We start from the raw sequence: 15277 nt of genomic DNA, 5'->3' as shown, positions 1-15277 counted from the left end.
ACTGATACAATAAATTTGGCCTTGAAAACAAAAATCCCAAAAGGAGGAGTCACTTAACATTAAATCTCATTAAATGACCTCCCCAAGTTCTTATTAAAAACAGCAGTTCAGACTGCAGCACGCCAGGCTTCCCTGTCCATCACCAACTCCCAGAGCTAGGGAAGACAGCAGTTTAGATACAAGTTGAGGCTTGCAAAAATCATAAACATCTGACCAGTTATCATCTTAAAAGCATTCATTTTCCAAATCTCTTACCTGGATGATGCAGCTTTGAAAGGAATTTCTGGCTACTGGTCCTAGAAACACGGTGTGGAATGCACAAATCCAACTGCTGCAAGGCAATGAGAGGAACACTCTTCTTCTTAGAAAGTTGACTTATACATTTGAAATGAAAGTGAACTAAATTCTATTCTAAATTCTTAAAAATTAATGCTCATCCAGTATTGTATATTTACATTCAGGCTTGACATCATTATGAAACTTGGGTTCAACGGACAAAAACTTAGAAGACACTCCTCAGACAACACTTAAGGGTTTCACAAATATTTATTTCTTTATCCTCTAAGTTGAACTAAATAGAAATTATACATAATGGTACAAATTATGCAGTGTACATTGGCAGATCCATGTGACAGTCAAAGAGACCCATTGTCAATGGTCTTTGCAGCTTGCCACCATGTGGTATAAGTCTCATAGCTTATCATCAGTGAGAAGAAACAATATGGGACATGCTGTTATGGATACAGGCAAACAAATAAAAGGAAGTCATACAGGCAAAAATATCCCAGTACAGTCCTCCAGCTTATAACTAAGCCATTTAAACACAAACAGAACACACTCAGTTTATAATGAAAGCCAAAAGATAATGCTATCTTCCCAAGAAAAATAAACATACCAGCTTAAATAACATACTACAATCAAAACTGTTCATTGGAAATTGATTATTTATATCTGATTCAAATGCAACAGTTGTTGGCCTGAAAAATGAGCACTGTTTTTGAAGAAGTAATTCAATGTGATTCTCTGCGGTAAGAAAAAGAATATCAACTCCTTATTGTCATTATGACTGTGACACTTTTTCCTGGGATCTCAAATACCTATTCAAGGTTAGGTAATATTTTTAATATTTTAATGTATCTGTCAAGCTGAAGACAATGCATTTTAAGGACAACAGCTGCTGTGTTTGATTCATGCTTAACACAAGCACTCAAAATGATTTACTGTATTTTACAAATTTTACAAATGTTCGTAATCACTATGAGGATTTACAAAACCCTATACCCTATAGTAAATATTAAACACTCGATAAAAATCTGCTAAGTATTTAACTAATTTTAGGAAGGAAAAAAAAAACCTCTAATATATATATATATATATATAGAATTGCCACTTACTTAGCAGGCAAAGACTTTCTGTTCCCTTTTTTTTCTAGAGCTCGTGTTAGTGTTTACTTCTATTTTTAATCTCTGTTTCTCCAAGTTGATAACTTTGCACTGAAATATTCAGTAATAAACACAAAAGAAAACATTAACAATATAAAAGGCTAGATGTGTAAGAGACCTCACAAATCATAAATTCCATTCAAGTTATAGTCCTTCTAGCTAACAAATCTCCATCTTTAGCTTAACAGGTGACACAGGACTGAAAACTGAGGTGCACATGATTTTATGCCAAAGCTCATTCTATTCACAGGTCCTCCCTCTTCCCAGAGACTATCACAAAGGACATCTGAAGAAGCAGGAGACTGACTTACATGGAGATGTCCCTTAGGATGAGTGGCTATGATTCTTTCTCACCTGTGTGTTCCCAGAGGGCATGATGTCTGGGGAAAATGTGCTGGGGTCAAGGTAGGTGACTAAGCATGTGTTCTTCCTGAGTTCAAGAAAAGGGGCATAAAAAGGATCAATTCACTTGTGATTTTCCAAGTTTGCACATTTCTCAAAGGAGATTCTACATTTTATTTCTAATGCCAAACAGAACAAAAGGCTGAATATGTTTTGTGGTATGTTTCAGATTCTCAAGAAGGACAGGACAGCATAGGCTGTTGGTTTGTCTTTTGAGAAGGCAGTATCTTAAAAGTGTGTGTGTGTGTGTGTGTGTGTGTGTGTGTGTGTGTGTGTGTGTGACAGTATGCTGCACTCATGTATGGGGGAGAATACAGGAGGGAAAAAAGAGTGGGAGAGAGACAGAAAGTAAGAAGATGGAAAAATAAGTATATTTGAAATTTAGTCCTCTCCCTAAATTGTGAACTTGTGTCCTCAATATTTTCTTATCAGGCTTCTATCAGTTAGCATTTTAAAAAGTTTTTTTTTTGTCTTATTAAAATAATCATCTCATTTTAGTTGAAACAGCTCGTAGAATCATTTAATTCTTAAGATTTACATAACAGAAAAGTTATTTTCCTCAGTTTTATTTCTTCAGCTACAAAATATTTTAGTTTACAATTAACATCACTGCTCTCATTAACTGCTTTTGGGTGTGTTATTGAGACGAAAGTGATAGCCACTTATACTGTACCTGCCTTACTTGAAAAAAAAAAAAAATGAATACAGGAGAAAATCCTACTTTCCCTTCTCTTGTGTTAACAGAACATTATTTTCAATGGTGCTTTGCCTTATCTGTTCACTTTGAGTACTGCAGACACAAACTTTTCTAAGGACCCTCTTATCTGGGGTTATGGTTCTCTTTCTCCGCACTGGGTAGGCCTTTATTGAAATACGTATAGCTTTCTGTTAGTACTGAAATGGACAGTAATGACCTCCAGTGGATTTTTAGATAAATAACAACTGTGCATTTCAGAGAATGCTTATTTCTAAACTATTTGTTTCCTTTAGGACTTTTGGAGCTTGGCAACTTATTTAATGAACCATCCAAACTTTCTTTAATTTGTTAATTCTTGAATGAAATTGCAAACCATCACATTATCAACTATAACCTATAAGCTAATTTTAAAAACTGAGAATAATGTCATTCAAACATAAATTTAAATAAATATTCATAATTATTTACGTGTAATTCACTTGCATTTAGTTTCAGTTAAATGAAAACTCTCAGAATTTCATACTTTAGAAAATTAACAGCAAAATAAAATAAAGAGAAAAAACTTCAGGAAATAATCATTCTCAAATATAAAAACCTCTGATAATATTTATAAGAAACAAGTAAAGATGCTCTAAACATCTTGGTAGTTAATTGAACCTCATGAAACAATTTTCCTATTTAATATAAAATTAAAAGGAAATATTGATATCTGAGTGCAGAATATTTTACTTTCTAAAACATAAAACATGTTTCTGGAATAGCTTTTAGATTTCTGGGAAGATTATTTAAAACACATACAATTTAAGTTTTAATAGGGCTTCAGTGCTTTAGTACCTTCATTTTTGGTTTGTGAGGTAATAAATTATTCATGAACATTATCTTTTAAGAATCACATTTTCACTTAAGTTAGTTTTTTTTTTTTTCTTTCTGAAAATGACCTAGATGTGTTTATTGAAAAACTGGTTCTAAATCTTTACTGGACAATCTATAGAATTAGAAAAAAGATATGAGAATATACCTTTTCTACCACAAGAGGGCAGCAAAAATGTTTTCTGTCACTCCATCTGTCTTGACATTCTTTGCTGTCTTTGATATGTTACCTTAACTTTCTTCTTTCTGCCCTGGAGTGAAATTCAAAGAATGTGTTTTCATTCTGAAACAGAACTATTGTGAGTGTGGTTTATTATTGAACGTTTTAGGAAGGACACAAGCCTCAAAGTTACCACAATTTTTCTTTCATAGTTTACAATAATTACAACAGACCTGCTTCATAAAGCTCATGGCTTAGACAACACTACTACATTAATTCTTAAGAGTACAGATGGTTCACATGAGAATTTTAAAGTATGTGATAATCTATATATTTTACATTGTGGTGGAAAGGCAAAGTTCATAAAGATTAAAACACTTATTTATTTTTGCCATGATTATGAAAATATCTAATTTTTCAGCAATATTGCATTAATCTTAAGAGTAAAATAACAACTGCCATGAAAATCAGCCAACTACTCAAAGCTACAGCTATGGTCATCTTTTGATAAACAGAATGTGAAATCATTGAGCAATCCATGGTTTTCAAAAAAAGTTAGTTAATTTTATGTGAGGTTAACCAGTCAAATGAGTATATAGAACAATTTATGATATCACCTCTATAGTCCTTTCTATATACAGAAAACTCTAAGTAATGCAAAGAAAGTATATGGTTTCTCTCTCTTTTTTTTAGTTTCTAAATATAAATTTTTCAGAAGCCAGTAGGTGGTTTCACCCCATCAGGAGTCCAGCGCGTGCCTCGGCAGGCGATAGTGCTCAGTTTTGGGACGGAGCTTCTTTTCCTGCTGGTTGGCATACTTCCACTTGGACGGGGACATTTTAAGCTTTTTTCTCTTCTTATCTGTGCACCATACCTTTTCACAGTATTCTTCCACTCTCTGGAAGTTGCTATAACCAATCAGCTGCAAGAATTCCTTGTACCATGGTTTTGTCCCACGTGGGATGATGCTCTGAGCAGGACAAGGCATCTTATGAAGCCGATCCTCTTCAAAGTCTTTGTTAAACATCTCCTCCACTCTCTCCTCTTCCACTACCTCCAGGGTGATTTTACGGACTGTATGAACAAAACTATGCTCTACTGTCTGGCAAAAATAGGTCCCAGCATCCATTCTGCGTAGTCTTAGGAAGAGTAAACCAAGGTCCATCTTAACCACTCTATCATCTGTCTTCACCTGTACAAGAACAAGAAAATCAAAAGCACTGAAGTATTATTCAGGAGAAAAGAATACCAGCTTACACCTTTCCACTATCTAGAATTTTTTTTTTTAATTTTTGCAATCATATGATGAAATCTTATAAGTCATATATACATAATTATATATTATACATATATTATATAATGAATATATTAACTATATAAAGATGATATATTATATGCACTCTGGGTCACTTCAATCAGGTCCGACCTCTTTGAGACCCTATGCAATGTAGCTCACCAGACTCCTCTGTCCATGGGATTCTCCAGGCAAGAATACTGGAGTGGGTTGCCATACTCCTCCAGGGGATCTTCCTGACCCAGGGATCAAATCTGCCTCTCTTTTGTCTCTTGCATTGGCAGGTGGGTTCTTTACCACTAGCACCACCTGGGAAGCCCATAATATACTATATAAATGTATATAACATGTTAATATTTTATTTAAATATTCATATTATAATACATACATGTTTATTTTATATTTATATTGTTATGCTATATATATTATAAATATCTAGGAGAAAGAGGCTAAGTAATTAGATCAGGTGTGTGTGCATGTGTGAACATGTGTATCTGTGCACACATGTGTTTGTCCTAAACTTATTTATATTGAGATCACTTCATGTCAAAGACTTAGAGGTCATTTTACATCAGGATTCTTAAGAACAAACTGAGAGGGCTTTCTCCCTAATGATTTCCCTTACCCATTAGAAAAAACACCCAGTTCAGTATAGTAGTCAAGCTTTGAGTGATATGAAGATCTGTCAAATATAATTTTTTAATGGCAGAATAAATGCAATTTCTCACATTATTAGCTCAGAGGTTCTTATGTTTCCCAGATCACACTGATCAATCTATGAGGCCCTGTGTTGGGAGAGCTGTGATACCTACACTCTCTCTCCTTACCAAAAAGAATCCATCCATTCATTAACTCAGTGAGCACTTCCTACAATTCTGTCCATTTAACAGACTAAAAAATAAACAACAAAAGTCCAGACTCTGCTCTGAAGAACCTCACAGGTCTAGTAAATTTAAGTCTGCATAAACCTTCAGTACTCAACTATTTTATTTTCATGTTTGTGATGTAATAAATTACACACATTATTTCTATTGGTAAATAATTATAATTCAGGGTAAGAAGAGCACAGTAAGGCTTTCAGTAAATAGCTAATATTTTACCAGTAATAGTTGTACTAGTGAGTGAATGATTTGACTTTAGACAAAGCTAGATTCAAATACTGTCACCACCATCTACTAACTGTGTGGTCTAGGGTCACTGATGTATATTTCCTGCGTTCGTGTTCTCTATAAAAATGGAAGTAATAATTCTAATGTAACTTGAAGGATTGCTGTGAAGTTTAAATAACACAAGTGAGAATACTGTGTACAGAGCTATGAATACTTACCTTTACCTTTCCTATATACAGACATACTTTATTGTGGGTTTCACTCCAGATGACCACAATTAATATCGCAATAAAGAAGTCACACAAACTTTTGGTTTCCTAGTGCATATACAATTTATGTTTCTACTATACTATTGTCTAATAAGTGTGCAATAGTGTTATGTCTAAAAAATAATGGATATACCTTAATTAAATACACTGTTAAAAAAAGTCAACTGTCATCTGAGTCTTCAAAGAACTATTAATCTTTTTGCAATAGCAACATCAAACATCACTGATCACAGATCATGTTAGGTAGTTAGAATAGGAAAAAGGAGTCCAGAATGGCGGTGGCTAAAAGACAAGGAAGGGAAAAGCCCATGAAAATAGAAAAAGGAAGGTCCGAGGACAGGAGTGAGGACCTCAGGTAGAACAAACAGCACTCCTGGCTAGCCCAGTTTACACAAAGCAGGCCCAGGGGGAGGAGGAAAAACATAAAAAGAGGAGCCAAAGGGCTGGGGGTCTCTCTCTCTCTCACTCTCTCGTGCTTTCTCTGTCTCGCTCTTTCTCTCTCTCTCTCTCTCCTCTTCGTGTCTCTTGGGTTGGCATGCCCTCACGCCTCGAGGATGTATTTTCATTTATCTTCTAAATAAGACTGAGCTGTAACACTGATCTGTCCGAGAGCTGTGACACGGTCTGTCCTAGGGCTTCAACGCTGGTCTGTCACTTCAAATTTTTGTTGTGACGAGACAGAACCGAGGAAATTACACACTGCCCCGACAATAACAAATACAATAACAATGAAAAGTTGGAAATAAGGTGAGAATTATCAAAAGGTGACACAAAGTAAGCAAAGGCTGTTGGAAAAATGGTGCCAACAGACTTGCTCCACTCGGGACTGCCACAAACCTTCAAATTGTAAACAACACAGTATCTACATAATAGTAACAAAACAAAGTCCAATAAAATGGACGCCTGTCCATTCTTTTAGCTAAAAACAAACTAGTATGTGTTTTCACATGGTCTAAGATCCTATTACGATGGGAGAAAGGTGATTTGAAATACACTGGCTGACTTCCCCTTTGAATATAGACAAAAATCACATTAACCTTTGTCAATACAAGAGGGGTACAAAGCCCCTCTACCGCTTTGGCAGGAAAGGCCATTACCACAAGCACAGTTTTTGTTCCAGTGTTAGGTCAGGGCAAGACCTGCCAGGCTCAGCTCTCTCGAGGCTTAATCAGTTCGGGCACAGCTAAGTTGCAGTGGTACTCTTCATGTGTGATTACTCCTGTGTGGCCATTTATATAATCTGTGAATAATGTAACAAATGGTATTAGTTGTATAGTAAGAGACTACAGGGCTTCCCTGGTGGCTCAGTGGTGAAGAACCTGCCTGCCAATGCAGGAGACACAGGTTCAATCCCTGGGTCAGGAAGATCCCCTGGAGAAGGAAACTGCAATCCACTCCAGTATTCTTGCCTGGGAGAATCCCATGGACAGAGGAGCCTGGTGGGCTACAGTCATGGGGTCGCACAGAATCAGACATGACTTAGCAAGTAAGCAACAACAAAAGAGATTGCAAGCCAAATAGGGATGTTAATGATAAATTACAAGGCTCCCAGCCGTTATTCTTTTCAGCCATGTAAGGCCAATTATTCAGAAGCTTCATAGTGACCCAGGTGATAAAAGGGGCTCCTGGAATCCTTCACAGGGGCTTCCTTGACATGTCAGGACCATGTTCTGGTGTACAGAACATGATAGCCATTAACTCAGGAAGTTCTCCAGTGATGAGCCAGGAAGAGCCCTCAAACCAAACCATTTTCACTATATAGAAACTTTTTGTTATCCTTGAGAATGTATCTTTTTCATCTGCCACAGAAAATAACTCAAGGGACTCTGCCACTCTGCTCATCTTCCCCAGTCCTCCTGGCAGTCTTCTTTCCCCGCTAGCTTTTTCCACAAATTCATGACCCATGGAACGTAGCTGAGACCACACCATGCCTCTGACAATAAAAAACTGTCTCTGAAACACATCCTCCACTGCTTTTAAATTAGTGGCTTCCTTGGACACAGATGGACTTGACTCATTAAATGTCTTTTGTTCTGTGTAGTACATGCCATTATACTGGTTCTCTCCTTGGTCTTTCTGTGGATTTTTCTTTCCTTCAGAGGCGTAAGCCTCTGTCCTTCCTTTATCTCACATTTTATTTGCATCTGTTGATAATTCTTCTATTTTCTCATTTTGATCAACTTCCCTAAGATGGTGCATCTTACACATAAATAATCCATTATTTTGTGTTTCTTATTAATTATAAAAGACTGACCAGGACTAAGTATATGATGATTCACTAACTATAGTTCAGTGTCTTTCCACTCAAACTGCACTCCCCTCCCACTTATTAAATTCTCTTTCTGACCATATCATCATTATTTTTGAACCTACCCTCAACTGCTGATCATTTGTATTTCACTATCATTGTTCTATCCATATATCAAATACATCAAATTCTCACCAACATTTCTTCAGTGCTGACCAGCATAAACATCCCTTCCATTTCACTATTTTTGCTACATGTTAGACTCTCCTATTTCATGACCGTTTTTTTTTTTTTTTACCCTGTCTCATGGCAGTCACCCCTCCCACAAATCCTCTTTCTGTGCCCGCTTTCATGCCCAATTTGATTCTGTTTCAGGTCCTGAAGGGACTCGCATACAACTGGCTCCTTCTCATCCCAAAGAATGAACTAAATGTCACCTCTTCAGGGCTCTTTCACACCACCAAGTAAAAGTATCCTTTCTCCCTTAATATCTTCATTTCACCTATTACCATTTATACATCTGAGCCTGCAACATTACCTGCAAATACATAATAGTCCCATAATGAGTTTTCTTTTGACTGGTATCTTTCCCCTTTATTTGAACATATGGGTGGGTGGTGGTTTAGTTACTAAGTCATGTCCGAATCTTGAGACCCCATGGACTGTAGCCCACCAGGCTCCTCTGTCCATGAGTACCATTTCACTCTTCAAAGTCCATTTCCTTTTGTAACATTCCTGACTTGGAACTTATTCTGACTTTATTGTTTGTCTAGTAGCTCATATGGTAAAGAATCTGCCTGCAATGCAGGAGACCTGGGTTCAATCCCTGGGTCGGGAAGATCCCCTGGAGAAGGGAATGGCAACCCACTTCAGTGTTCTTGCCTGGAGAATTCCATGGATAGAGAAGTCTGGTGGGCTGCTACAGTCCATGGGGTTGCGAAGAGTTGGAAACGACTGAGTAGCTAAACACATTGTCTGAGCAAGTAAGAACTCCTCAGTTAACTAGACATTGCCTTTCTGATCCTCTATGCCAAAACAGCTTCATGTGTTGTTTCTCACTAGGGTTGGCAGAAGAGGTACATTTCGGGAGATGAGTGAATTTTCTAGGATTTCTCAGTGTATTTATTTTTATGATAATCAATATAAATTAATAAACTATATGGGATCATGTGGAAGATCAATCTCCTGATGAGTGTTTGTGTGTATCATTGATTCTGAGCTATTTTCAGTGCTTGAGCAGTTTCCAGCTGCTGAGAACAAAGATGGATTTAATATGTTAATGATACATTCCAGCCAAATGAAAAGCAAACAACACCCCTATGTACTAATGCACATAAAAAATTTTGAAGTCACTTGAGAAAAGTGTGGGGGGACTGAGTCATCATACGGCACAAGGTGCTATGGATAGATGTTTTACACACACACATATGTGGTAGCCTGTATCCCATAATATGTTCATGGAGATACCTTATTTCAGTGGAAAAAAAAAATCATTACATCAACTAAACATTTAAATGATGCCTACATTTGTTTATATTTAGTTTGTAAATTTATCTTCATTCTATATTTGAATGAAAGCTATGAGCATATAGAATGCATTTCCTATTTCAGTCCTGTGAATATTTAATAAACATTATAAATCATGGTATGAGCCAAAGAAAATATTGTACTGTTAAGGGCAGGTGGTGGTGGTGGGGCAACCGATACAATACTAGAATCGAATCTTCACAGCTCCTGCTGCTATTGCTCTCTGAACTACCTCTTTACTTCCCATTCCTAGGTCTTATTTTGGTCTTAGTGTTTCTTTCTTTCCATTACTTGAACTCCTTTCTGTTGTTTACCCATCCATTAAAAAAGATTTCTCTATAGGCTTAAGTTTTCCCTTCTTAAATGAATACTCTCTTCACAGCCCATGTAGCACTGTCTCCTTGTAACTCAATAACATTCACATTTTGTAGCATACAAGCTAGTATTCTTATTCTTCTTCAAATTATTTTTCCATACAATTTTATCTCTTTGACCATATTTTAAATTTCAAAAGAGCAAAGGCCTATATCTTAATCATTCCGAATATTTTTGAGTGCTCAGAACATGTGAAAAATGAGAACATACTAATTAGTTCATAGTGTACAAACGTACAAGGCAATAGGGGATACCAGTAAAGATAAATTCAAAAGTTATTCACTTTTTCAGGTAAGTTCAATAAGGATTTGGATAGAGAGGAAGCAAGCATGATTTCAGGAACACTTAGCAACTAATGAAGAAGGCTATCCTCCATAGATACAACAGGAAAAATAGTTCCAGGACACAGTCGTTTCCTGAAAAGAATCTGCATAGAAACATTATCACAAATATGATCCTTTGTCCCCTCCCTACCACACTTCTTATGAGAGTGAATAATACATGAGAAAACATGAAAGTCATCTAGTTTAGTTTCTGGCATATAGCAAGCAGTCTATCAAAGTGTTTTAAAATAAAACGAAAAAGCAAAACTATAAACAAATACAAATATTTCATTACTGAATAAGAAGTATTTTCGTGGGCTTTTTTTTTTCCAATTCTGATATAAAAATCAAATGTTTATTTCATAATCAGAAACCCAAGTTTGAGAAATAGTTCATTATGTATCCATAAAGTCCAGACTGGTTCAAAAATAAAGAAGCACAACAATTACAATGGGAAAGTCCTACACCATTTATTTGCATGTTGTAGATGGTGCCTGTCTTACAATTGTGGTCTCCACTCCTGGTTAAGTGAATCATAAATTCAGGAATAAAAGATGTTTTAACTCTTCAGTCTGGACAACTGTACACTATGTAGGTTAAATTGCTCTGAAAGTTAAATATATCTTCCATGGCCTACAAATAGCTAAAAATTAAAAAAAATGGCTTAGAAATTTTGTATTTGAAGTCTTTCCACAACTTAATCTTTTCACTTTTGTTAACATGGATACCTTCAACAATCATATCTTGATTACAGAATTGTTTTTATTCAGCTGTGCTGTCTGCAGACCAGATTTTCTTGGTCAAGAAGATGGTACATAATACATCATTTTATCAAATATTCTTATAGAAAATCTATAAAAACACAAAATTTCTTACTGAAAATGGTTTTAATATTGTTAGCTATAAAGATTGATTCAATATGTTTCATAATGTCGAATAAAAGAAGTAATTGAACAAAGAACCCTGCACATCTGGTAGCTGGTCAGGAAGAAGCAGTGATTTCCATGTGTATCAACCATATGGTTCCATACTTTTTATAGGAAACGGATAGACAAAGGCCTTGAAATGGTTTAGTTCAGAATATATTTAACAATGAAATCAGTTTTAGTCACGTGATAAAGACCAACAGTTTATATATTTATTTGTTTATCTGGCCTGCCTACAATACAAAAAAATTCGTTTGACTTACAGAAAATATATGATATACAATAATATAAACAAAAAATTTCCTTTTATTAAAAACACTTTCCAGTGTGAACTTGCTATATGATAGAGATGATTCCCCAATAGAGATAGGGTGAATTACTTAGTAACTCATTTGGAGAAACCTATTATACTGTACAAAGAATAAATAAAGTTGTATTTATATTTCAGTAATTAAAACCCAAATGGAGAAACCTTGCATCTAATACAAGAAGATGCTGAGAAGAAAGTTATTATAAATAAGAATGCCGTTCTGTGAAAAAATGTTGTATTCAAGATATCAACTATATCAAAGAAGTTTGAATATTTATATTCAATAATGAAATAATGTAAACAGAAGATGCAAAGAACTCTTGAAAGTCAACAAAGGGAAGTAAAAAATGAATGGAAAAAGTCTATGAATAAATAATTCAGAAAAAGAGTAACTCCAGTGTTTCATAAGTATGCAATGTCAATGTTCAACCTTACTAGTAATTTTAGAAATGCAAATTTAAACAAAATACTACATTGTACCCAGAAGAAAGGCAAAAATTAGGAAATACCAAATATAGGTGAGGATATGGGCAAATGGGAACCCACATGAACTGCTTTGAGAGTGCAGATGGTGCATTAATTCTGGAAAGCAAGCTTACAATAGTTACCAAAATGAAGGATGTTGACAGATAATAATTTAAAAATTTGCACTCAGATTTATAAGGGGTTACCTAGAGAGATGACCATTAAAGATGTGGTACTGGGAATTAATGACACTCAGCCTACTTGTAGGGGAATGCATCAATTGGAGCAATGAATGCATGCTGTGGCATGAACAGTTGTCAGAAAGAATGAAACAGAGACGTATATAGAATAGTGATAAACCACACAAACATAGTGCTGAGTTTAAAAAGTAGAAGCAGAATAAGAGCTATAACAAAATACATTTATTTTCACAGCTCACATATACTAAAATGTTATATACTTGTTCAATATACAAATGCAATGTTGGACTTATTCCAGTCCTTACAGTGAATGCATGTGGAGAACAAGGATGAAAGTGGAGAAAAAGTCAAACAAGAGAGGAGATTTGTGTGGATTGATGATGACAATGTGCCCTAAAATATGGAGTATGATTAAATTATGCAACTGAAGTCAAAAAATAAGAACCAAAAACCAAAACAAACCAAAACTCCAGTTTTTTTGTAATGATTATCCTGGTTTGGAAAACAATAAACTAGGCTGTCTACAAGATCTGTTCATGCTCTGGAATACTGTAATCATACACTTTTACAAATACTGCTTGAAAATAAATGGCAGTTTAAGAGTAACATTTTATTGAAAATTTTTATAAATAAGAATAACAGGATGATCAGGGTGCAAGGAGTAAGAGGACAGGGGATAAAAGTAAAGATAACGTTTGAACACAAAAATGCACAGCATAAGGCACTCAAAAGCTACTTTAATCGGAGTATCAATTCAAAACTAAATTTCCTAGTGATCAAAGGAAAGAGGAAAGTATGATAAATTCAGGGACAAAAATGTCTCTAAAATATACTATTAAAATTACTTTCTACGTTGCCATGCTACTTTGTTTAATCAGATGTCCAGAGTCAGACTAGTCTCAGTAGGATAAAACAGATCTGGATCTGATTTCATAGATCTAAAAGATATGTTTAATTTTCAAAGATGTTTAGCATTATCTTGGAAAATTAACAGAAGAGAGTTATTCTAGATCTATTCTTAAGATCACAAAGTTGCTTTATATTTTCCTACCATACAAAAGAAAGTGTGTCTTTGCCATTGCAAAGGAAAATAAAATTAAGAAGCTATACTGCTAATTACTACAGAACTAAAATATGGGGCATATGATGTTATAAAAACATGCTTGTCAAGGCTAAAAAACACAAGTTTTGAATATTTACCCATAAAGAGTTGTTAGTTTAGAAAAGATGAACATATTTTTTAATAGACTAAAGTATAAAACATCAAAACTATTAAACAGATATTTCAAATGAGGCAAAGAGTTCATGCATTTTAATGTCATGACAGCTAGAAAAACCAAGAAATAATATTCACATGGAACAAATCCGTTGCTTTCAAAACGTATAAATAAAGATGGAAATGTAAACTTATGGCTGTCATTGATCCCTGTCATGGATTAGCTAGCACTGGTGAAAGTCAAGAAAATGAGTCATCTAGCAAACAAGATAGCTGAATGAAGATAGGATTCTACTTCAAGTCTCCTAGTTTTGATGACATGATGTAACTGCAACATTTAAAAGATGTAATTTTGTATTTTTCTTTCTTTTGTTTTCTCAAGAGATGCTGTCTCCATAAGGTATGGATCATCAATAAAAATAAGCTTCCATGGAGACAGTACAAATTTAGTATAGCTGCAATGAGCTCTAAGTTACCTGGAAAGAGCTACTAATTGGTAGGTTAATCATGCCTCAGATTTCTCAACAGAATTTAAAATGACTTTGAGGAATTTATCCTACTTAGTAGGTGGTCTAAAAACAAAGCTGAGAAGTGACAATTTCTGGCACAGAGTAAAAAAAGAATTGACAGTGAAGTCAAAAGTATGTTTTTGAATTTTGACGTCAATTTACATCCTCTCTTGAATTTTCTATAAAAAACATGTACATTTGAGCATCATTTAGGCAATCTATACAGTGCATACAACTGACACTTTATTTTCAAGAAACACAAACACACAAAAATGGTTTATTTTAAATAGAGAAACTCCAACGGAAAGATCAAAAAGAATTAAGGAGAAAATAAGCCTTCCATGCTCACCAATGGATAAATTATGATAGTGGTCTTATGGACCAGCAGTTTACTGGCCTGTGTTATACCTCATTGGTATGGACGTGAAGAATATTTTATGTATCTTGGGATTGCTCCAAATTTCCTCACTGAGGATTTATGACCTGCTTCCTATAACTCCATCTTGTTTACAGTGTCTTTGGGAAGCACACTGGTTTTGTCAGTAAAGAATAAAATCCAAAAGAACACATTCCAAGAAAATATTCATTTTGTTTGGCTTTGCTGAAAACTCATTCCAATAAAATTATAGTGTTCAGCACAAAATAAGGGCTTGGTTTTTCATGAAAATATATTTTTGTCCAAAATACAGAGATACTTAATAAAGCTTTACTTGTATACATTTTTCTTTGACCTCTTTAATCAGAGGTCAACAAATTTTCTATAAAGAGCTATAAAGTAAAGATTGTGGTGTTTATATGTCAGGTGGTCTCTGTTATAAGTACTCAACCTTGTAGCTAGAGCATGAAAACAGTCATAGACACTAGGTAAACAAATCAGCATGGCAGTTTTCAAATAAAATTTTATTTATAAAAGAAGCTGAGATTTGGCTCCCAGG

General features: G+C 35.0%; 1 protein-coding gene across 1 annotated transcript in view; it reads right to left on the bottom strand.

Annotated features, from left to right (window-relative positions):
* Positions 1-3447: 3447 nt before the first annotated feature.
* Positions 3448-15277, bottom strand: part of SEMA3E (semaphorin 3E) — a 271541-nt gene continuing 259711 nt past the window's right edge. Inside the window, exon 17 of the mRNA XM_081531726.1 lies at positions 3448-4763. Within this exon, the coding sequence (XP_081387852.1) occupies positions 4311-4763 (453 nt within the window). The 3' untranslated portion in view covers positions 3448-4310. The remainder of the gene's footprint in view (positions 4764-15277) is intronic.

This window comes from Giraffa tippelskirchi, chromosome 10 (genome assembly GCF_054371585.1).
Source record: "Giraffa tippelskirchi isolate mGirTip1 chromosome 10, T2T-mGirTip1v1.2.pri, whole genome shotgun sequence".
NCBI lineage: Eukaryota > Metazoa > Chordata > Mammalia > Artiodactyla > Giraffidae > Giraffa > Giraffa tippelskirchi.
Note: the sequence above shows the minus strand (reverse complement) of the source record. Positions and strands in the feature narration are given on the sequence as shown.